The sequence below is a fragment of the Puma concolor genome, chromosome B3 (genome assembly GCF_028749965.1).
Source record: "Puma concolor isolate L17-30 chromosome B3, mPumCon1.1.hap2, whole genome shotgun sequence".
Classification (NCBI taxonomy): Eukaryota; Metazoa; Chordata; class Mammalia; order Carnivora; family Felidae; genus Puma; species Puma concolor.
This window is the reverse complement of record NC_141672.1, coordinates 3,801,171-3,826,277: the sequence shown is the minus strand read 5'-3', so window position 1 is coordinate 3,826,277 and position 25,107 is coordinate 3,801,171. Positions and strand designations below refer to the sequence as shown.

General features: G+C 44.0%; 1 protein-coding gene across 2 annotated transcripts in view; it reads left to right on the top strand.

Moving 5' to 3' along the window:
• RCOR1 (REST corepressor 1) overlaps positions 1–25,107 on the top strand; it is a 132,414-nt gene that overhangs the window by 90,313 nt on the left and 16,994 nt on the right. For both annotated transcript variants that reach the window (XM_086708760.1, XM_086708761.1), the window contains exons 4-8: positions 12,861–12,913; positions 16,142–16,303; positions 17,013–17,131; positions 20,173–20,251; positions 23,122–23,316. In XM_086708760.1, the coding sequence (XP_086564886.1) occupies positions 12,861–12,913; positions 16,142–16,303; positions 17,013–17,131; positions 20,173–20,251; positions 23,122–23,316 (608 nt within the window). The remainder of the gene's footprint in view (positions 1–12,860; positions 12,914–16,141; positions 16,304–17,012; positions 17,132–20,172; positions 20,252–23,121; positions 23,317–25,107) is intronic.

Genomic DNA, 25,107 nt, shown 5'->3' with positions numbered 1-25,107 from the left:
GCTCTGTGCTGACAGCTCAGAGCCTGGAGCCTGCTTCAGATTCTGTGTCTCCCTCTCTCTCTGCCCCTCCCCTGCTCGTGCTCTGTCTCTCTCTACCTCTCAAAAAATAAGTAAACATTAAAAAAAAAAAATGTGGGAAGTCAAATTGGCAGTGTTGGAAGTGTTTGAACTTGCTCAAAGGAGATGGAGATCATGGGAACGTGGGGTAAGGGGGGGGGTCCAGGGGGCTTTAATAGGCCTTTAAGTAAGCAGGGCGCTGTCATATCTGGGCACGCCTGCACCCTGCCGTCAGTTATTCCACGCGTGTGCATGAAGATGCCTGTGAGTCACTCTTGTTTCTGTGATAGAACATCATCTCCCTATCGGCTTTGCTCCCTGGTCACCATTGTGAGGTACATGGTTGCCCCCCTCTGCTCCCATGTGTGAGCACCCTCCCCACCCCATTTCAGGCTGCCCTCCCTTGGTCTGCACCCTAGATGCCCGCCCTGCTTGCCCCAACCTAATGGCTTTAGGGCAGCCTTCTGTCTGGGGGCCGCCGCTGTGGGTGCAGTACATGATACCTTTATATTGCCCTCTTGTCCCTGCCCTGACACGTACACCCAGCCAGGGCCTGGACTTTGTGTGGCAGAGAAGCTGAAAGTTAGCAAAACCAAGTGGACATGTTGGTAATGAGAAATCTCAAAACTTTTTTTTTTTTTTTTTTACTAGATAGTCTTGTTTTCTTTGAAATGTATACAGTTAGGCCAAACCTTATTCCCAGTCTGGTTCACTTTACTGTGTTAATGAAAAACAAACAAACAGAAGTTTGCCAAAGCAAGTGCAGTCAAATGTAATACAAGACGGTGGCCTGAGAGCACAGTTTAGAAGGCAGTTTTAGGAGAGAGGATAGGTCAGGAAAGGGGATAATCAGAGCATGACTTTTGTTGTTTGACTCTCTTTAAGGTAGGGCTTGGCTGTAGGAGGTGAATTGGAGCCAGAGGGCAAGCCAGCGTACAACTGTGCCCACTGTGGGTCGCTTCCCGAGGAAGCAGATTTCCTAGACTCAGCGGCACTTGCCTTGGGTGTAGAAATTTGCAGGGTAACGTTGGCTATTGGGAATCAGGAAAACAGATGGTCCCGCTCATTTATGCATCGCCTACTTTATAGGTTATGTATAATCAGTGCTTTTGCAGTTATTTAAGTGTTTGATTGCATTTTGCTTTTATTTTATAAAAATGAGGAGAAACTGGTACCGTGGTAAGCACAAATCTCCATGTTAAAATTGACATAGATGGAAATCATTAGCTAATGCCAGAGACCATCAAGCTAGATGTGATTTTTGAAGCTAGTTGACTATTGACTATAAAGAAAAAAATTAACACCTACAACGTGCTAGACATACAGAATTTAAAGATGTGTAGAAAAGCAAAGTCAAATTAGAGATTTTTTTTAAATTTCTTTTTAAAGTTTATTTATTTTTGAGAGAGAGACAGGGCAGGAGTGGGGAAAGGGCAGAGAGACAGAGGGAGACACACAATCTGAAGCAGGCTCCAGGCTGTCAGCACAGAGCCCGATGTGGGGCTCAAACCCACAAACCGTGAGATCATGACCTGAGCCAATGTCCGACGCTTAACCGACTGAGCCACCCAGGCGCCCCAAATTAGAGATTTTAAAACAAGTTGTAGCTTTCTTGGAATGAGAACCTTCTTTGGAGCTGCAGCACACGCAGGCACTTCTCTTAGGGCATTTGAGTTCAGTCCACATTGTCAAGATTATATTGTGTGTGAAAGTTTCATAGATACAGAGTACATTTTTTAACTTCCAAATAAATACATAGTACATGTCAAGAATCACTGTTCAAAACATTCCAGTGGCTTTCCAGTTCGCTACAGTGTCAGAGGACTGGACAGTTGGCCACAAGGCCCTACGTAGTCTGAGCCCACTCCTGAGCCTTTTCCATTCCTTTGTCTGGAATACTCTTTTCCCAGTGTCCACATGGCCCTCTCCCTCAGTTCCTCCTCGCTGCTTACGCGTCCACTGACAGAGAGGCTTTCCTTGACCACACTATGAAATGAGAGTACTGCCTTACCTTGCTTCATTTCCTTCGTTTTATTTATCATTGTCCGACATGGTATTTTTTGCTTCGTCTCTCTACTGAAAACTGATGAGGAACCTGGTGTGTGTGCTCCGTTCTCCGGCAGTCCTCTTGGCACGTGGCGGGAGCACGATAAATACTCGTCCAGTGAATGAGGAAATGATGGGGTTGTGGACACTGCCCTGTGTGAAGATTTGCAAACGCAGACTTTCCAGCTGTGTGTTCTGCATCTTGGTCATCTGGCATCCTCCAGCATCTTCTTTGCCACCCGCCTAATGACCGTTCGTCTGCTCGGTACATATTTGAGAGATGTGTATGCGCCAGGCACTGGGGGAATACGAGAGTGAACAGTCTGACAAATCCCTGTGCAAGTGTAACTCACAGTCTGATGGGGACCTGCCCTGGTAAATTACAAGGTCATCGACAGGAGGGAAAAGTGTACTTAAAATTCGTGCCTGCTAGTTCTTTGACTGGAATGTGTGCAGGGGTAGAGGTCGGATCAGCACTACTGGCCTTAGTTTTCAGTTTTGTTTTTTTTTTAAATTTTTTTTTTCAACGTTTTTTATTTATTTTTTGGGGGGGACAGAGAGAGACAGAGCATGAACGGGGGAGGGGCAGAGAGAGAGGGAGACACAGAATTGGAAACAGGCTCCAGGCTCCGAGCCATCAGCCCAGAGCCTGATGCGGGGCTCGAACTCACGGACCGCGAGATCGTGACCTGGCTGAAGTCGGACGCTTAACCGACTGCGCCACCCAGGCGCCCCAGTTTTCAGTTTTTTATAAAGAAATGGCTTTCAGAGAGCTTGATAATTGGGATGTGAATGTTTTTTTAATGTATGGACGTTATTTTTATCATTTTTATTCTTATTTATTTAGAGTTAGGTAAAGTGGTAAGAACTTACTAGAAAAGACACAGCTGGGTTTACAGACTGTGGTTGAAGCCTGCAGTTAAACATTAAGGGTTACTGTACCCTTTCACCGTATCCGTGTGTCTTATCATCCTTTTCTTTTAGACTTCAAGAATTTCCTCTTGTTACATTATAATTTATTTATTCTTTCTGTTCACGATGGACATTTGCTTCCAGTTCTTTATTGTTACAACTGCTACTGCTGGGAACTTTCTTTGACTTAGTTCTTGATATCCATTCGACATGTAGATCCTCAGCTGTGAGGTCAGTGCCAGAGTATTTCCCAAAGTGGTCAAACTGGTTCATACTGCTACCAAGAAAGTGCAAACTTTATCTGCTTCGTGTCCTTGCCAGTAATTGCTTTCGTGGGACTTCTACATTTCAGACCGTCCAGCGAGTTCAGCACTGTTCTCATACCAAGGAATTTTGCTATTTTTGTTAAGTGTGATAGTGGTATTGTGGTTCTATAAAAAACATGTCCATATTTTTAAAAAGTTGTGTATTGGGGCGTATATCTGGCTCAGCTGGAAGAGCATGCGACTTGATCTCTCAGGTCGTGAGTTCAAGCCCCATGTTGGGTGCAGAGGTTACTTATATAAAACATTAAAAAGATGCATATTATATATATGTGGGGATGAGATAACTGGGATTTACTTAAATTCTTGAGCACAATGTAAAGCACATTTTGGGATCAACTGGCCAGATTGGAATACAGACACAGATTATTGTTTAAATGTTGAATTTACTGTTCTGTGGTTATGTAAGAGAATAATACACCTACTCTTTGAAGATACAGGCCAAGGATTTAAGAGTACGGAGGCATAATTATGACACTCTCCAATGGTTCAGAAAAGAAATTACATATATGCATACAAGTTTGTTTTTATCATTAAAAATAGCCTGTATTTCCTATACCCATCACGTGGGTGTAACAAGTATTAAAATTTTGCTTTCATGTCCTTTTTCTATGCTTCTGTGCGCTCTGGTTTTAAGCACAAATAGGTCATATTGTAAATAATAGTTTTTCAACTTTACTTTTCTGATAATTAAACATTAGACTGAGTTTTGATCCCTGAATAATATCCCATCATATAGCTCAATTTATTTCACCATGTCTTCATTCTTGAATGTTTCTATTTTTTCAATTTTCCCCTACTATAAATAACAAATGAGTAAGCAGGAATTTATAATGTCCTTTTCCAGTAGAAAAGAAAGCCTTCCTTGATTCTGCAGATCACGTTTCCCAGTTAAGTGTGTTCAGAGTTCTTTTTCTCTGACGCCTATGACAATTGGAGTTAATTATTTGTGTCATTGTTTCTCAGCCCTCCAGACTGAGCTCTCTGAAGGCCGACTGTTTTAATCTTAACTGTATAAGCAGCACTGGGCACACAGTCGGCCTGAAAGATGCACTGAATCAGTGGAGAAGGGTTAAATGTAAAATAGAATAATTGAATATAAAATACCACCTTTCTGCACACCTGCTTTGAAAACTCCAGTTTCTTTAACTGGATGAAAGTTCCCCCACCCCTACCCTCACCCCCCAAGATTCAGGCATTGGAAGTGGTAGGATTTACAGCTTTGGCGGAAAAACCTGCCCACTCCCAACAAACACGCCCTTCTCCCCCGCCCCCCATTCTCACTCAGCACTGTGCAGTTTGGCCTCCGTTTTCAGGGCTCGGGAAACCTGGGCCCACAGAGGGGAAGCGACCTTGCATCAGGTCGTGCTCCTGCGCACTTCCTGGAACCCAGCCTCCCTCTGTGTTTCCCTCGGCCTGTTCGTCTCACTTAGAGATCCCTCTTTTGTGTGCCCTTGTACACAATGGGTTGTACTGAGGGAGGGACCATTGTAAGTACAGGGCGGCGGAGGCAGGGGTAAACATAGGCCCCTATAACTCAAGGCTCGTAGACAAGCTGTAAGGAGTCACGAGGATTTGCGGGCTCGTAAACCCTTCTTCTGACCACCTCCGCCTTTCCCTGCTCATAACTCCTGTGCAGGAGGTGGGCCTGAAATCAGTAATTTAGAAGAGAATCACTTTGTATAGTCACTGAAAGGAAATATTTTTGCATGATTGAAATTCACAACTCACAATTCGCAAACCTCCTTTTATATAGTAATAATATAAAGAAGCACATTTCTTCCTATGTCTGTGGTCCTGATATTGTCTGATCTTTTTAATACCCAAACTTAAAGATTTTGTGCTTGTTGAAGTGCTTTTTATCACATTAAAATGAAGAATGTTACCACACTCGTGTTCTTTACCTTAATATAATGCTCTAATTCACCAATTCTCAAAGTCATCTGGGGGCATTGTAAAAGCAAACCAGAACATCTGGAGTATAATCGGTTCTTTCCTTGATCAGGTGTGTTCACTTCCTCAGAACTCACCGAGCTGTGCCTTACACGTGTGCCCTTCCTCCACGCCCATCATGCTTCCTAAAACCGATGTATACATCCACACACACACATAAACACACATACGTGCAAACACATGTATGTGTACAAAAGAGGGTGGAGCACAAGAGTTAGTACTTCAGAGAAGTTTCTTGGCTGGTTCTCCTGGGTCGGGGCTAGGAACCACTGGCCTGGCGGACATACAGCTCTAATGGGGCTGGAGGACTGGGTTTCTCTCCATAAACTGCTTCTGTGGCTCTAGAGTGCAGTCTGCCTCGAATGGAAACTCACAGGTGCTTATGAAGGAATTCATTTCAGTAAGATTTGGCTTTTGTGTATTTTGGCTCCTCTGCTGCCTTGTGAAGGGTTAGAACCGGACGTCATCTCTTATACTTTTGTCCGACAGATGAGGAAATGGGTTTAGCTTGTAAGCTCCTAACGGAAAGCAAGGACAGAGGGCTCCACTGTTGCCAGCTACGAGCTTGTGAGTGAATCCGTAGTGTCTCTTTGCCCCCTCTTCTGCCCGGGAATGTTGCCTTTAGTTAAGACAGAGGCAGACCTCGTCTTGGGCATTGTTCCTTCTGCTCACACTGTACAAAGGGAAACACCTAAGAGAGCAAGTGAAGTTATTTTGAGTGCACAGGTGCCTGCTTAGGGACATGGTCGTCAGGCAGGTTGACTTGCTGGGAGAGATGCATGAGAATAGTGGGTCGCTGGACTGATTTATTCTTCACCGTAGGCTTTGGGCATTTTTAAGGGAAAGGTGGTTATTGTTGTAATTACAGCCAGACGTCATTCTAGTGACGATCCATTTTGAAAACACAAGAGACCCTATCTGTGTGGTGCTGCAAGGCACACAAGTGTATGAGAACTGGAGTAAAGGTGGAGGCATGTACTTCCCTTTTCCTATTGCAAGTTTTTGTTCGTTTTGTTTTGTTTAGAGAGAGTGAGCACATGCTCCGGGAGGGGAGAAGGGCCAAGGAGGAGAGGGAGAACCCTTAAGCAGGCTCCGTGCTCAGCGTGAGGTCGGACACGGAGCTTGATCCGGTGACCCTGGGGTCACGACCTGAGCCGAAATCCAGAGTTGGACGCTCACCCGACTGAGCCACCCAGGTGGCTCTTATTGGCTAAGTTATTTTTTTAATGCAGCACACAAAATGTTAAATTTAACATGAAAAAAAGCTTTTTTTAATTCCTCATAAAATGTTTGCCCTGGAGCCACTTTTAAGACCATAATAGTCAATCCACTCTTCTGCTGATGAGGAAAAAAGGAGTAGAATTTATCTGCAGTCATACAAAGTTGATACTGGTTGGAGGGGGAATATAGAGGTAGAGATTAGGTAGGAATAGGTGCCAGAAACTGAATTTAAGTAAGTGTGGTTTGGTGGGGTATTTATATATATATTTATATGTTATGATGATGATGATGATGATGATATTTATATGTATATATATTAATGTTTACTTTTGAGAGAGAACGAGTGGGGGAGGAGCAGACAGAAAGGGACAGAGGCTCTGAAGTGGGCTCTACGCTGACAGTAGAGAGCCCCATGTGGGGCTCGAACTCATGAACTGTGAGATCGTGACCAGAACGAAGTTGGATGCTCTACCAGCCGAGCCACCCAGGCGCCCCAGTGTTTATATTCTCCTTTCCACTTGATCAGATTGTCTGTGAGACTGAGTTGGATTTTGTAGTATTTACTAGAGTGTTGGGGGATGGCGCCTCTTCTGTAAAGTGGGATTTTAACAAAAGTGCATTTTACTACTGTGTGCACCCACCCTCACCCCCGCCATGCCCCGGGGGATCATTGGGATGTTAACTGTAGTAATATCTGTGCCCACCAGGTGGCATAATTGCTTTACTTAAATGATTTAAGCTCTTTTTTGATTCTCTGTTAGTGATAACTCATTTCTTATTTTAATAATAAAAGGAGATGCCACGATATGAAAAAAATTTTGGCATGCTCAGTTTGAGTTATGCGAGAGAAACTGGTGCCACGTTTCCTTTGTAGTACGAATGCTGCTGCAAATGTTACGATGATAACATTTTTTTCGAACTGTATTTAAGGTTATAGCTTTGTCCTCAACCCACCTTATGGTGTCAGCCTCTCGCTCCAAATAGCATATGCAAGATCACAAGGTGTCCTGAGTCTGCAGTGTCCAGAGGAGGGAGGAGTGGGTGAGCTCAGGTGACCGTGGCAACTTTCATCTGCATTCTTCCCTTTTTTGCAGCTGAGTTCGAGACTCCCGCTAATGGTACTAAGGACATTTAGTTCGTCGGCTTGAAACCTGAATATAGAAAACAAGTGAGGCCTCCGACAAGGCAGCCATTTGCCCGTTACCCTCACTTTCCATCACTTCCTTCATCGACCACAGTTTGATTTTCTTAACTCCACTCAAGCGACATGGACTAGGTTGGCTTGCCTGGCTCAGTTCTCTGTACCGTGGAGTGCCCTTCTCTCTCTGTGTCCTTTACTCAGGAGATGGGATAGCCTATAGAGGTTTAACATCACAGGTGCTGTGGTCACACACTCTGTGTGTATGTACGTCTTGTTTCTGCTGTTTACCAGCCGTGTGACCTTGGCCAAATGACTTCTCTGAGCTTCAGTTTCTTTCTTTAGGAATGGGACTGATAATGGAATTATTGGAGAGGATTAAAAAGAATCCTTTAGGGGGGGCGCCTGGGTGGCTCAGTCGGTTGGGCGTCCGACTTCGGCTCAGGTCATGATCTTGCGGTCCGTGAGCTCGAGCCCCGCATCGGGCTCTGTGCTGACATCTCGGAGCCTGGAGCCTGGAGCCTGCTTCGGATTCTGTGTCTCCCTCTCTCTCTGGCCCTCCCCCCACTCGCGCTCTGTCTCTTTTCTGTCTCAAAAATAAGTAAACATTAAAAAAAAATTAAAAGAATCCCTTAAAGAATTTTAGAACAGTGGCTGGCACATAGTAAAGTCTCAAATATTAGCTACTGTTATTAATCAGTATAGCTATTGAATCTTTAGGAAGCTTGTCTTGATTTAACATCATTATCATCATTATTTACTGATTATTTTGGATCCCATGTTAGTCAACATCTGTACTATTATTTATGTATTTCTATTCTCTGTTACTTGTGTTGTTTCAAGCTACCTCAGGAAATCAGTTCATTTTTCTTCTGTATTTTGGCCTGCTTTTCTGTACACAGTAAGGGTAGTCCAAGAAATGTTTGAGTAGGCTTTAGGAATTTTGTAAATTTTCCTGATGAATCTCACACACATTCTACCTTTAAGTGATGTTGCCCCAGAACATAACGCCTTTACCTGTACTTTCTGTAATGCTAAATTCTTGTCAGAGAAGCCAATGGTTTGTACAGTCTGTGCACTTTTTTTTTTTAATTTTTTCTAATGTTTATTTATTTTTGAGAGAGAGAGAGACAGTGTAAGCAGGGGAGGGGCAGAGAGAGAGGAAGACACAGAATCTGAAGCAGGCTCCAGGCTCCGAGCTGTCAGCACAGAGCCCGACGCGGGGCTCGAACCCACGAACCGTGAGATCATGACCTGAGCTGAAGTCGGATGCTTAACCGACTGAGCCACCCAGTTGCCCTCCCGTATGTGCACTTGTTAAAGAATCGAAGTGATACGTATCTTTATCCATCATAATTTAAGATTAGACATTTCTCCTTGGTTGTTTCCATGGGAATATTCAAGTTTTTAAAATATTGCACTTACACAACGACAGAATGGTTTTTAAAGGAGAGTATGCCAAGTAACCGATCTTTCTGCTTAGAATGTCCGGTCAGCTTCTTCTTGCACCCAGAAGACTGCCTGGTTCTGTCCCCCGTGCAGTGGGGAAGGCTGGTGGGTGCGAATGACCGGGTCCTTGCCAACATCCTGGCATTTCCTTAAGCCACATGGACTTTGGGCATCGTCCTAATCACAGCATACTTAATGACCCTCGCCTGCCTGCAGTGGTTCCTCACCCCCAGATTGGGACGGACTCTGGTTAACCTTTAATTTACTAGAGATGAAATCAAGATTACTGTTGCCAGAGATGAGAAAGTACTGGAAAAGTCCCCGGGAACCCCGTGTTTGTTGTTTTAGAGCTTTTTGCCTCCCTTCCTGATTCATCCTTCATCCACCACCTAACGTATCCGGTCATCCTTTGTTTTCATGAAGGCATTTGGGAGTGGATTTTATCGTCTTAGGTTGAAAGCTTATTTTTGCTTTTAAGGAAAGCATGTGGGAGGTTTTGAAAATGCACACTTTACATTTTCATCATGCCCTACCAGCAGCTACTGGCATGTTCTGGAAAGGAGTAGGGTAGGTGGTAGAGAAGATATTGGGGACTCTAGAAACTGGTGGGTAGCCCTTGTCCCCCTGACTGTGAAAGGGAGCAAGAGCTGAGGACCCTGTGCGTACAGTAGGGAGGCAGTGAGAGACAAGGCCGTCGGCAGCATCCGTTGTGCGCGCACACGGCCCTGTTCTGGATTAAGTCCGGTCTTCAGCATTCTGGGAGGACTTCCTGCTCTGCTGTGGTTTTCAGTTCGGTGCTGACGCAGCTTTCCTGGTGAGAGCTACTTCCTGGGAAGGTCAGGAGAGTGGCTAGAGGTACTGCGGTCGAAACCGTAGTGCTCACCGTGCGTCAGGCACCACTGCCTGTGAACTCCTTTTGTCCAGAGACAACCAAGACTGGACCTGCGTCTCTCTCACCACACACCTGACCTGTGCTGCCTTTTCACTTGCTGGGAAAGAACCTTTCTCTCCTGTGACATCATTCACATGACAGCACCCCCAGCATTCTTTTGGCAAATGGTTCATCCAGTCTTTGTTGGACTTTGGGGACATGAAAAGAGTGAACGGTTGTATTTTTGCTGGTGGGTATCAGATGGTAATTCTTTTGCAAGTTTCAAGGCTCCCCATCTATTGACTTGTTTTGTCACACCTTCACCTCACCTAGTAGAGATATCAAGTGACTTCCCCCTAAGTGGCTCTGATTAAGTCCTTTCTTCCTTTGTTTTAGATTTGAGTCCTCAGAGGAGTCTACAAGGAAATCTAAAAGAGGTGTGATCTTAAAGGTTACTTATTAACAACACTTTACTGTTTGCAGCACAGAAAATGTTCTGTCCAAACTGACCAGAATCCACTGGTCAATTTTACTGTTCCTGCCACCAGCTAATTTTTCTGTTAAAAAACAAAGCAGATGAAAATACCAAAGTAGTATCCAAAGAATGCTTTGTTTTCCTTGTAATTTTTGAGCTAAATCCCGTTGGAGACCTGGGGAGACAGGTTTACTGGCCCTGTTACTGACGGAGCAGAAAAGACTGGAGCAGATAGCATCTGCCCCCGAGAACGGTGGGCAGGGCAGGCTACTGGGACAGCGCACAGCCCCGTGGGGCCTGCCCCCTGCCCTGCCCAGACACCTGGTGCGCGGATTTGCTCGCAGATCACATGCCTGGGCGGTGGCTGTGCACGCACCACGCGTCCCTCATCCAGCGAAGGTAATGATAGTGTCTGGATGTTTGTACGCTTGTGGAGTTGAGCTTGTAGAGCGCAAGTTTGGGTTCATTTGCCGGATGTCTATGAAAAGGAACCACCCTTCCAGCAGACCCTCTCTGGGGTTGACCCTCAGTTCACTGCAGATTGTTTTTCCCTCTTCCCCGTACACAGCCTTGGCTTGAACACATCTCATTACTTAGTTTTATCACCCGACCTGCAGTCTTTCCGCCGGGGTCCCGTGTGAGCCGTGCAGCCTCACCATGCATCAGCATTGTTTTAAAGAATCTTAGGGCATTTTCCTCTTACTTGGCATAATCCACCCTATTGTGATATAATAAGCAAGGGAAACACTTTGGAATAATTCCTCCCCGTTTTTCAGACCACCGGTTCCAACTTTTGTGACAAACCAGGGTCATTTAGTTTGTCATTCGCTCACTCACGGGTAAATAGGAATCTCACTACGGTTGACCCTTGAACACCTTGGGGCGCCCAACACCCTGTGAGGTAGAAAAAAAATCCACGTACAAGTTTTGACTCCCCAGAAACTTAACTGCTGATAGCCTGCTGTTGACCGGAAGCCTTGCTGATGACATAAGTAGCCAACACACGTTGTTGTGTGTGTTATATGTGACACGTACTGCATTCTTCCAGTGAAGGAAGCCAGAGAAAAGCCAGTGTTATTGAGAAAACACTTGGACAGCACTGGACTGCAGAAGATTCTCATAAAAGTGGACCCGCGTAGTTCACACCCGAGTTCAAGGGTCCGCTCTATATGTTCTGAGTGAAATCACTGTCTGTTTGTATGGACTTTCAATATTTAAAAAGGAAATGGAAAACTAGTGCTCGGTGTTGAAACTAATACTGAGTGGCACTATGTGTAGTCACTGTTTGAATGACATCGACTTTTTCTTCTGTCAGTGGAAAAGCTTTTCCTCTAGTGTTAGAATACCTGTTCATAAAAGAGTTTGAATTCTCTTTCAGAATTGATTTCTTTTTGGTAAATTGGCTACCGGTTGTGCCACAATCAGGTAAGATGGTTGTGGGGTCATTGACTAGCATTCTGAGCCTGGGAGGCTCTGACTTCGATCAGGCTTCTGTTAACTCGCTGTGTTACAGTGGGCAAGTGAACCAACCGCTCCAGCCTGTTTCCTCAGCTCTGAAGTGTGGTCATTGCACCTGGAGAGAGAGACTGGGGGGGAGATGGCCTGGGGACAGAATTCTGTTTGTTTCAGACAGTTCTGTGCTATTTGGTTTTTTGTTTGTTTGTTTGTTTGTTTGTTTGTTTGTTTGTTTGTTTGTTTTTTGAGCTTGTGTTATTTTTGTACTTTACCAAAAACAAAACAAAGCAAAAAACTTATATAGGAATGTAACGAAGTGTTATTGATTAGTAGGCTCTCTCTTTTTTTTTTTTTCCTGGAAGGAAGGCTAGAAAATGTAGAGAGGAAATAACTTTGGGGATGGCAACTTCCCCGGGATATCGAGTCAGTTTTCCTTGGCGTTACCTTAGTGCTTGAAAAACTGGCACTTGTCACCTTGTGTTGGAGTTTGAGAGCAGATAGCAGGCACTGGTTCATGTAATTCATCTCTTAGATTTTTTAGTATAGAGATTAAGTTGTTTGTTTTTCAAACTCAGCAGAGACTAAAAACAAACCCCAATTTAATATTACTTTTTATTTCTTTTGATTATCTTTCAGGGTACCAATGTGATATTTGTTTATCATAGAAAATTTAAGTAGAACTAAGTTTAAAAAGAAGAATCATGATCTCTCCCATCCATAGATGGGATATGTTAAGTACCGTTAATATTAGAGTATATTTTTAGCCATTCCTTTGTAGGATTTCTATGTGTAAGATCCATGATGGGATCATATTATATATGATTCTGTTTTGTTACTGTCTGTTCTTTATTTTTTTCTTGCACATGGCAGGCCTGAAATATATATATATAATTCTAGTGCTCATGTACTGTGGTTTCCTGTCCCTCAGTGTGTTTACTGGCCTCTTGTCTTGTTTTTCAGTAGATGAATACATTGCCATTGCCAAAGAGAAGCATGGGTACAACATGGAACAGGTAATGTCATGGTTTTCTTTTGTTGTTAAAATGGGTTTTTTAATTGGGAATGCGAGCTAAGCTGGTGTAGCCACTCTGGAAAACAGTATGGAGGTTCCTCAAAAAACTAAAAATAGAACTACCCTAAGACCCAGCAGTTGCACTACTCGACATTTATCCATGGGATACAGGTGTGCTGTTTCAAAGGGACACACGCACCCCCATGTTTATAGCAGCCCTATCGACAATAGCCAAAGTATGGAAAGAGCCAAAATGTTCACCAGCAGATGAATGGATAAAGAAGATGTGGTGTGTGTGTGTGTGTGTGTGTGTGTTAGTATTACTCAGCAATCAAAAAGAGTGAAATCTTGCCATTTGCAACTACGTGGATGGAACTAGAAGGTATTATGCTAAGCGAAATTAGAGAAAGATAAATATATGACTTCACTTGTATGAGGATTTCAAGAGACAAAACAGATGAACATAAGGGATGGGAAACAAAAATAATATAAAACCAGGGTGGGGGGGGGGTTGACAAAGCAAAAGAGACTCATAAATATGGAGAACAAACAGAGGGTTGCTGGAGGGGTTGTGGGAGGGGGGATGGGCTAAACGGGTAAGGGGCACTAAGGAATCTACTCCTGAAATCATTGTTGCACTATATGCTAACTAATTTGGATGTAAATTAAAAAAATAAAATTAAAAATTAATAAAAAAAAATTTTTTTTAAATGGTTTTTATAGCTGACCTGTTAAATTGTGTTCTGTGTGTTAAGTAGCCATGCAATGTTTTGGTGGTCACTAGCAAATTAAACAAGGCCCTGGTCCCCTTTTTATTGCTTGAGATGAGTATTAGAGGGCCCTTTGATTTGAAAGGCATCTGTTTTTCTGCAGGTTGGTAGTATTTAGGGCTTAATACTTCCCTGTTTGAATATGTGGTTTGTCATTTGTGTGATGGGTTTTATCCTGACTCCGAGTGACATGTCTCACTCAGACCCACAGTGTTTTCTTTTCATATTAACTGTTTTGAATCAGTTCCAAGTTGTAATATTTGACTAAGGTTTTCTTTTAAAAATTGTTTGGAAGCTATTAGAAATCTACGAGATTAATTTTTCCCCAAAAGTATGATGATAATCTTTTTTTTTTTTTTTAACGTTTATTCATTTTTGAGAGAGAGCACAGGCAGGGGAGGGGCAGAGAGAGAGGGAGACACAGAATCTGAAGTAGGCTCCAGGCTCCGAGCCATCAGCACAGAGCCCGACATGGGGCTCGAACCCACAAACTGCGAGATCATGACCTGAGCCAAAGTCGGATGCTCAGCTGACTGAGCCACCCAGGCGCCCCTTGATGATAACCTTATTTCAGCTTATTTCTAACTCCTATTTTATTTTATTATTTTTTTTAATTTTTTTTTTTTTAACGTTTATTTATTTTTGACACAGAGACAGAGCATGAACGGGGGAGGGTCAGAGAGAGAGGGAGACACAGAATCTGAAACAGGCTCCAGGCTCTGAGCAGTCAGCACAGAGCCCGACGCGGGGCTCGAACTCACGGACCGTGAGATCGTGACCTGAGCCGAAGTCGGACGCTCAACCGACTGAGCCACCCAGGCGCCCCTCTAACTCCTATTTTAAAAATCAGCATATTAATTTGGATTAGTGCTTTCCTTGGCATTGATCTAGATTTTACAGCCTGTAAGTTGCAAGCTTTTATCCTCATGATTGAGGTCACCACTGAGTTACGTTATATAGACTTAAACTCTTTGTTGTAGCCTTGGCCATACTTTTAATTATTTCAGCTTGGTAGAATGTTAGAAAGAAAAGCTGGTTATAGTAGGATAGTACCAGAATCTTTAAAAGCAAGAGGTATATCCCTTTTCTTTTTCTTTTTTTTTTTTTTCCCAACGTTTATTTATTTTTGGGACAGAGAGAGACAGAGCATGAACGGGCGAGGGGCAGAGAGAGAGGGAGACACAGAATCGGAAACAGGCTCCAGGCTCTGAGCCATCAGCCCAGAGCCCGACGCGGGGCTCGAACTCACGGACCGTGAGATCGTGACCTGGCTGAAGTCGGACGCTTAACCGACTGCACCACCCAGGCGCCCCTCCCTTTTCTTTTTCTAAACCCTACTCGTGAATTTCACGAAGTTGCTCAGAACATCACCAACTTTTTAAGATTTTATTATTATTTACTTATTTTTAAAGTTTGTTTATTTTGAGAGAGAGCACGAGCACAAGCAGGGGAGGGGCAGAGAGAGAATGAGAGAAAATCCCAAGCAGGCTGTGCACCATCAGTGCAGAAATCAGAGTCAGATGCCTAACCGATTGAGCCACCGAGGAGCCCCTGAAGATTTTAAGTAATGTCTACATTCATCATGGGGCTCGAACTCACGACCTCGAGATCCAAGAGTCGCATACCCCACCAACTGAGCCAGTCTGACATCACCAGTTTTTAATTCTATTTAGAAAGTGTAAAAGTCATTAGGTGATTGCTAAATATACCTAGATGAATTTTTAAGGATTCTGGTCTTCGAAATTCTGATTGGTCTCACTTGGGAGTTACCAGGAAAAAAATTGCTGAATTATCTCTCATTTCCAATTTGTCACCCATTTGAATATTTTCTCCCTTCTGGGTTACCAAAAAACAAAACAAAACAAAAAAAACAACAAAGAAAACCTCTTTATATTTGAGTTTTTTCAGGAAAAGAGTAACAAAACAATTAAGTGCATCTATAAATTACTTTGTCCTTTCGTATACAGAGGCATTCAAGTGTGGCTTTTAAGAGCACAGATTCCAAAGGCACCTGGGTGGCTCAGTCGGTTAAGCAGCCGACTCTTGGTGTTGGCTCAGGTCATGATCTCGTGGTTCGTGGGTTCGAGCCCCACATCGGGCTCTGTGCCGACGATGCGGGGCCCACTTGGAATTCTCTCTCTCTTTCTGCCCCTTCCCCACTTGTACGCATGCTCGCTCTCAAAAATAAATAAATAAAGAGCACAAATTCTAGGGCCACACTGCTTCTGCCACCTACCAGCCCTGGGCCGTTGGCAAGGACTTGATTCTCAGGGCCACCGTGTTCTCATCTGAGAAGTGAGCACAGTGGAGCGTGTCTCGCGGGAGTGCGCACGCATCAGCCGCGTAGCGGTGTTTCCCGGGCTGCAGGGCGTGCGTGCTCTTCTTTTGCCAACCTCATTTCCATTTTAATGTTTCACTCACGTCTTTGGTCTAAAATTTCACTGATACTATTTTTCTAGGCTCTTGGGATGCTCTTTTGGCATAAGCATAATATTGAAAAGTCATTGGCTGATTTGCCCAACTTTACCCCCTTCCCAGATGAGTGGACTGTGGAAGATAAAGTCTTGTTTGAGCAAGCCTTTAGTTTTCATGGGAAAACTTTTCATAGAATCCAACAAATGGTAAGTAGATGAAACCACTGATTTTTCTTTTTTTCCCAGCCTCTCTCCCCTGCAGCATACCTGAAAGATAGGGATGTCATCCTCAAGCCGAGATATTCCCGTGTTGGACAGAGTAGCTCATGCTTGCCATGGAGTAGATGAGAGGCTTCAAGTTACAGGAGCAAAGCATCTCCTGGCACTTCCCAGCTTGAGAGCAGCTGTAACACGAGCCCCCCGCCACCCTGTCCCCATCTCTCTTGTTGGGACTCCCCACATTAATCCGATAGAAAGCGTCTTTGATGGTTGTTTGATGAGGTGTGGCGCCTCGTGGAGCCCTGTCTGCCTGGGGAAGGTTGGCTTATCTCTTATATTCTAGAAGGCTCTTTGGTGGACTCCTACCAGGAAAGCTTTTATGGATGGTTGCACGAGTGCTGAAGTGAATTTTTAAAAAATAACCTAGGAGTTAGGCTAGACACTTTAGGTGTATGAAAGCTTGGGTTCGTCTCAGCCTGCCTTTGGCGATCCTTCCTGGGCTGAGTTTCACTTACAGTCACACTGCAGTAGTTTGGAAACGTACCGATGAGAGTTCTTCTTGAATCTTCTTCTCAGAGAAAAGGGTTGTGCCTTAAAACATTTCTGTGTGTGTGACCGTCCTTATTAACCGTATCTAAGCACACTTGATTTGTAACGATCAGCTCTAAATCGAAACCAACTCAGTTTTTATGTTTAGCTTCCTGATAAATCTATAGCAAGTCTGGTGAAATTTTACTACTCCTGGAAGAAGACGAGGACTAAAACCAGTGTGATGGACCGCCACGCTCGGAAACAGAAGCGGGAGCGGGAGGAGAGGTCAGTTCCTGCCTGGAGGTGGTGTCTCCCCGCGTGGGGGATCTCTCGCGTCACTAGAATTTCTAAGAGGCGGTCGGTGCCCAAAGGAAAGGGAGTTCCCCAAATGCCTTCCTGGTGGAGCCAGATGTACACAAATATTCTTCAGTAACGTTCGTGAGCTGTATCATTAACGCCTGAGCCCACCGTTCTTTGGGTATTCGTTTCTTACCACTCTCTTCTTCCTGCATTCAGTAAACTTCCGCCTATTTCTTTATTTTTCAATTTTTTTTTAGACATTTATTTCCGAGAGACAGAGACAGAGCGTGAACGGGGGGAGGGTCAGAGAGAGAGGGAGACACAGAATCCGAAGCAGGCTCTAGGCTGCGAGCTGTCAGCACAGAGCCCGACGCGGGGCTCGAACCCGCGAACTGTGAGATCATGACCTGAGCCGAAGTCGGCCGCTTAACCGACTGAGCCACCCAGGCGCCCCAAGAAACTTCCAGTTTAAATGAGTGAACTTTTCCACGTACTCTTTCATACCGCTGAAGGGTGTCTCCTTTTAATAAGAAGGAAATCTATTATTGCCTAGGTAGAATTTTTTTGGGTATACTTACACAAGATTTGTTTGCCACGTTTTTATGTCTGGTGTGTTAAAAGATGACAGTACAGTTTAGATTTCCCTAATCCCTTTCTTGACCATCTATTTTGTGTGTGAGAGGGAGGGAAACATTCTGTGATTCTTCTTCCTAAGGAAACCAGCTATAGGGATAGCTTGGTGAGTAGGATACATCCGAGCCAACACTTCCGCCAGATGGCGCAGAGCAGGGGGCGGCCCTGTGCTCACGCGCAGAGGCAGGTTGGAGTCTCACTCCAGAGGTGGTGTGAACTCACGTGCGGGGTCAGTGCCGCACGCCTCTTCCCCGAGCCTCCGCCTCCTCAACTCTAAAATGAAGCTGCTCACAGTCTAGAAGGCAGCAAGTGGACATAGTGGTTTTTGTGTTAGGTTGGTGGCTTTTTGAAATTTGTTTTCCACGTTTTCTGTAATGCTGTTTTTTAATTTTTTAAATTTATTTATTTATTGAGAGAGCGAGAGAACAAGTGGGGGAGGGACAGGGAGAGTTGGGGACAGAGGATCTGAAGCAGGCTCTGCGCTGACAGCAGAGAGCCCGACGTGGGGCTCAGACTCACAAACTGCGAGACCATGACCTGAGCCAAAGTCTGACGCTCAAATGACTGAGCCACCCAGATGCTCCTGTAATGTTATTTTTAAATTTTTTTTAATGTTTATTTATTTTTGAGAGAGACAGAGACAGAGACAGGTCGTGAGCGGGGGAGGGGCAGAGAGAGAGGGAGACACAGAATCCGAAGCAGGTTCCAGGCTCTGAGCCGTCAGCACAGAGCCCGACGTGGGGCTCGAGCTCACAGACCGCGAGATCATGATCTGAGCCAAAGTCGGACACTCAACCGACTGAGCCACCCAGGCGCCCCCAAAATGTTATTTTTTTTAACTAATAATACAAATGAAGTGAAGGGAGAGAGACTATCTGATCTCCATGGCCCCATCTCAGGAGGGTATTTTATGATTTTAAATAGGATATCGTGGGAACAAAGTGGTAGTATGACTTCTGGAGAATTCACATCCGTGGGCCCAGCTGTAAAGTGGGGCAATGGTGGGAACGTCTGCCGAGCACTCTCCAGCTGTAAGAGTCTGTAAAAGTGTTGACCTTGATACGTCTGGATGCTGTGTGGTCTGCAGCATATATACTAGTGGGTCTGTTTTTGGTTTAGTGCTCTCAGTAATCAAAGAAAAGTGGCAAATGCTAATGCATTTGTTTTTATGTTCCAATAACTTTTGATTAAAAATATTTATTTCCATTATACGTTAGGACTCATTTACTTTTTATAAACAAAGTCTTGTACTACAGACAGCTGTACTCTGCTAACCCTGAAATTAGAGTTAAATAAAAGAATAGGTTGGGGTTTGTTGTCCCCCGAGTATGAAACGGTAAGAGCATCTGCCGCCCCACCCTCACCACAGGCTCCGCTCCCCGGTGCTTCTCTGTGCACCAACCCTGAGAGCACCTGTCCCCCGCACCGCCCCCACCCCCACCCCCCACCCCCCCCACACCCTCCCCCAGCCCCCGGTGGGGAGCCTGAGCCCTTGAGCACCTGTGCAGACCGGGGGCGCTAGCACCCGAGGGATTGGTGGAAGTGACAGCAGGGACGAGAGAGGTCCCTCCGCCCTGGCTCACTCTCCCTTTGAACTCTCTCTCCTGGGCCAGAACTCAGCACAGGAAGGTAGCACGGCCATCTGGGCCGGATCCTGAGACGGTGGGACGATGAACTGGATGTAACTGGGGGGAAACTGGGGCAAGCTGTGCTCGGCTTCTGTGATCCTCAGTTTTCTTACTTTTCAAAGTAAAGGCTCTACTATGGAGCTCTTTTAAAAAAATAATAACACGTGGAAGGCTATAAAGAAAGGCATTTGAAGTACCACGTCAATGTGAATGTTCTTTTTAAAATTAACCTAATTTAAAATCTCAGTTTATCCAGAGCCAAAAGGCTCTCCCCCTTCTGGCGCTTGGATTGAGTCATGAGTGTGTACTTGGGACTTGAAGTGGAGTTTCACTTTTTGGGGATTTGTTCCCAGCGCATGGGGACTTTATTTTTGAGTAATTTCTCAGTTACATGTAATGATTGTGTCCTAGCCCACCACAAGATGATTACGGGGCAATTACATAAATGCCTTAAATTTGATCTTTTCAGTTGAGAGTTGGGAAGAAACATTTTACAGATATGAAGCAACAATGTTCTAGACCTGATCCAGAAGTTAAAAATCTATTTCAGTAGGTTGTTGTTGTTGTTGTTGTTTTAATCATTTAGAGTAAGAGAACTAGGAGTTGGTTTTAATTTATTTGAATTGTAAAAATGTTTATCTCGGCAATCTGAAAACATACTGATTTTGTATTAAATCTGTCATTAAATCAATTTATTGCTTATATTTGTATATTAAATAGAATTAGTACCAAATAGTCTTTCAGTAACTTGTTCTTGCCTTCCAGTGAGGATGAACTGGAAGAAACAAATGGAAATAACCCCATTGACATTGAGATTGATCAAAACAAGGAAAGCAAAAAGGAGGTATTTTTTTCCCTAGTATTGTTTAGGCAAATAAATTTTATTAGTACCATACGTAAAACATTCCTCTTACTTATTCTATTTAATATATTTATTGCTATGTACAAGGCGTCATGATAATGACTTTTTAAACAATACTAACTTTGCTGTATAGACTTTAGAATTTTGTTTGCCAAGAAACAGGAATAAAGGAAGCCCGAAAGCAAGCGATAGCATTACTGAGTAACGAGTTTGTCCTCATTGGGCAGCCGTCCTCACTGCCTTCTTTCCCAAGCCATCAGCCCAGTAGTTAACGAGTGTGGGCGTGGTACTGGTGAGGACCAGGTGAGGGCTTGGTTCCTCCTCTCAGCCTTCGGGATGTCCTCTCGATGGCCGGCGCAGGGGCCTGCACAGTGGGGTCATGAGCTGGGTCATGAGTGCACTGCAGAGGGCTAGCAGGGACTCAGGGCAAGTTTTCCCGTTACTCAGAAACAGCAGCATAGGTCCTACAGCAGCGAGCCTCACACATGGGGAATTTTTAATCTTTCACATCTTAAAAATCATTATGTCAGAAGATTCGAGAGGCCCATGAATTCCTACAGTTGTATATAACTTTCTTTCTGTGTACATTTATGACATTTCTTTATTGTGAACTTTTCACTGAGAACGATGGGGTGTCTGAATGATCTTATTAAGCCTTTTGAAATGGGTTGCAGTCTTAGGTTATTTTGCCCATTCATAAAAATTGAATAAGGCCTATGTGGGATCCCTGAGGGCCCCCCAGGGAAACCCGGGGCTCCTTGGCACAGACTGGAAAGCCCCCACAACACAGCATTCCCTGCGGCAGAGCCCTTGCAGGGAGGATAGCACTACAGTCCCTGGAAGGAAGGGCCCCTTAGTCCATCAACCCCAGGTCAGGCTGGAGTGTTGGATCCCAGCGTGGTTATGACTTTTATATATAAGTTCGTAGAAGTGCTTTTCTGAAGAGAGTCTGTATCTGCAGCTTCAGTAAAACCTCAAAGAGTTCTCGATCTTGGAAGGTTCTGAAGTAGGAGAAGAGCTGTTCTTCGGCATGGAAAGACAAAAGGGTCCAGGCACACCTAAACTTTAAAATCGCGTCAAACATACATGCTTTTTGTAGGCAAAGTAGGAGATCCAGCTAAACAAAAAGGAGAAAAAGAAAATGATGATATTGTCACCCTTAATCACTGCTAACATTTTGGTGACTCTTTCCAGATGACTCCATGAAATGTATATGCCTATATACACACTTATGACTCTATACTTGCTTTTTTAAAAACATAAAATGGGATCTCAATATATCATTTCTGAAACCTTTTAAATTTGGTCTTTCTTGAACATGTTTTTATGTCAAATACATTTTGTGTACATAGCTGTTATTAGCATGTTATTTTATCCTACACATCTTTCATAATTCAGTTAAGCAATCTTAGGGCTTTTTTATCAGTTTCCCCCCGTGCTTTTTGTTGTTATAAACAATGCTGAAATGCTGGTCTCATGATTAAATATTGGTTCACTTAATTTTTTCCACTGGAACAAATTTCTGGAAGTTGAATTGTTGGGTCAAAGTCTTCTAGTTACATTTTTAAGGCTTCATTTGGTAGGCTATGTGTCACCAAACTGAAAACTGATAATTCTTTCTGGATGGCACTCCAGCTAGGTTTATACGAATGCCCAAATAACAAGATCATTTTAAGGGTTAGCTAAGTTAGATTCTTTGGGAAATCAAATTGTACCTACAGTTAAGAAGCTTTGTCTTGATACATCATTATCTATTAGCTTCTTCAGGGGAACATTTTAAAGGAAAGGGGAAAGGCTTGATTTAACTTCCGTAAGTCTTAATGTAGCACGATTCCTGGTTAAAAGAGAAAAATGACTTACATCTTAAGTTTCTTTCTGTACTAAAATGTTGTGAAAACAGGCACGTGGTCAGTAGGTGATCTCTGCTAAACAGCATAGAGCTGTTACAGACGAGATGTAGTTTATTGCCTACTAACATTTTTATGTACTGTCTGTTACCACCTGTTCAAGAATGTACTGGTACCGTCGTAGTCTGTAGGGTCGATTTATGTCAGTGTTTTAAGATAGGAAGCAGAAAACCTGCACATATTCTCGGCTTCATCAGCAAATGTTAATACACTAACAAGATGAGATTATGAACTGTTACAAAAACTTCTTAAAATTGATATCAGGACAGTATCCTTTCCTTGCCAAGATTTTACTGCATTTCATTTCCAAACGTTTCAGTTTTAGAGCAAGCACTTAAAAAAATTAGCAGCAGTCATGCATTATCAAATGACAGCATATGTTCTTGAAACAAATTATACAGTTGCCCTAAAAGTTAAGTGTCATCCAAAAGGAGGGTATATGAAAAACAGTCATAGTTACATGTGGAAGTTTATATTTTTTATAAACTTCCATATAGAGTTAAAGAATTTAAATGGGTTTTATGTATGTGCTGAATCATTTTTTCCTTTTATCTTTCTGTGGCCCTAAGTCCATCTGTTTGGCCAAGAACTGTTAGGATAAAGGAGCTCACCATTCACATACACAAAGCACACCAGAAGAGAAGACAGATCTCTTTTCTTCCTGTATTACTGCAGGAAGCTCAGAACGCTTCTTGCCAGAGGCTCAGAGTGATAGAAAAAAGTTGTGTTTATATAGGAGGGCAGTGGATTCTACTTAGAAGTGTTCAGCCAACATTCAATGGCCAGTGTTTCTGTTAACTGCCTGTTAGTTTGTCGATGGTAATTACGATACGGCATGGTATTTGTCAGATTGTTTAGAGCCACGTTAGGAAAGTAGGCGTATTACTGTTCATCTGGCATTTTCATGTTTTGGAGTCTCATTTTTCAAATCTGTGTACCATGCAGGTGCCCCCTACGGAGACAGTTCCTCAGATCAAAAAGGAAAAACATAGTACGCAAGCTAAAAATCGAGCAAAAAGGAAACCTCCGAAAGGAATGTTTCTTTCTCAAGAAGACGTGGAGGCTGTTTCTGCCAACGCCACTGCGGCCACCACGGTGCTAAGGCAGCTAGACATGGAGTTGGTCTCCATCAAGCGGCAGGTACCGCGGGTCGGGGCTCACTGACGCTCAGGGGTCCCTACACCTGAGTGTCCTCTTTCCACAAGCCTCTGAAGGGCATTTTATTTCTAAGGAACTGGACCGAAGACTTAGGTACTGATCCATTGATATTTCTTTCTTTTTTAAATTTTTTTATTTTTTTTTTAATGTTTATTCATTTTTGAGAGAGAGAGAAAGAGAGAGCGAGCAAGTGAGCAGGGAAGGGCCAGAGAGAGAGAGGGAGACAGACATAGAATCTGAATCAGGCGCCAGACCCTGAGTGGTCAGCACAGAGCCTGACATGGGGCTTAAACTCAGGAACAGTGAGATCGTGACCTGAGCTGAAGTCACTTAACTGACTGAGCCGCCCAGGCATGCCCACATTGATGTTTCTTAAGTTGACTTTGAAACTAAAGGTATATATGTATATCTTTAAAACACACACACACACACACACACACACACACACACACACACACACACACACACAGTGTGTATATGTGTCTGGGTGAATTTTCATAATGTGAACACACCCACCACACGGCCACCATCTGGATCAAGAGATGAAGTGCAGCCTCCCAAGCCCCATTCATGTCCCCTTTTATTACATTTTTTTTATGTTTATTTATTTACTTACATTTTTTTGAGAGGGAAACAAGAGTGAGCAGGGGAGGGGCAGAGAGAGGGAGACACAGACTCTGAAACAGGCTCCAGGCTCCGAGCTGTCAGCACAGAGCCCGACGCGGGGCTCCAACTCCTGAACGGTGAGATCGTGACCTGAGCCGAAGTCGGCCGCTTAGCCGACTGAGCCACCCAGCTGCCCCTCGTTTCCCATTTTAGTTGCTGCCCCGAGGGGACTCAGCCTTGCCTCCCAGGCTTCACTAGTGCCCATCTCACTCATTACCCACCTCCTTCCAGGTGGTGGCCACTGGTCTGACGTGTTTGTTTGTTTGTTTGTTTGTTTTAATTTTTTTAACATTTATTTATTTTTGAGACAGAGAGAGACAGAGCATGAACGGGGGAGGGTCAGAGAGAGGGAGACACAGAATCTGAAACAGGCTCCAGGCTCTGAGCTGTCAGCACAGAGCCCGACGCGGGGCTCGAACCCACTGACCATGAGATCATGACCTGAGCCGAAGTCGGACGCTTAACCGACTGAGCCACCCAGGCGCCCCTGGTCTGACGTTTTAAACCAGACATTATTTTTATTCATTTTGGATTTTATATAAACAAAGTCATATGATGTAGTTTCTTTTATGCCCAGCATCGTTCAACATATGAGATCCATCCAGGTCATCCTTTCTCATTGTTGTGTAAATATCCTAAAACTTATCCACTGTACCATTACTAGACATTTGGGTTGCTTCCCGTTTGGGGCCGTTGACCAGTTAATGCCGACATGGATGTTTCTTTGACTCTTGCTGTATTATGTACGCATCTCTGTTGCATGTACACCTAAGAGTGGAATTACAGAGTATGCCTGTGTCCAGCATTTTCTAGAATAGTGCCAAACAGTTTTCCACGGTGGGCTGCCAATTTATGTGAGGTTGGGTTGGCCTGCATTAGGGCTTACTAACTGTTGCACTGTTGACATTTGGGCCCAGAGAATTCCTCGTTGTGAGTGTCCTGTGCATTGTGAGATGTTAAGCAGCATCTCTGGCCTCTAGATGCCAGCGGTTGTGACCTTGCCCCGTCAGGTGTGACAACCGAAATGTCGTCAGGCCTTGCCAAAGTATTACCGCCCTCCCCCGCGCCGGGGGTGGGTCAAAATTACTTCCCCTTTCCCATTCTGAG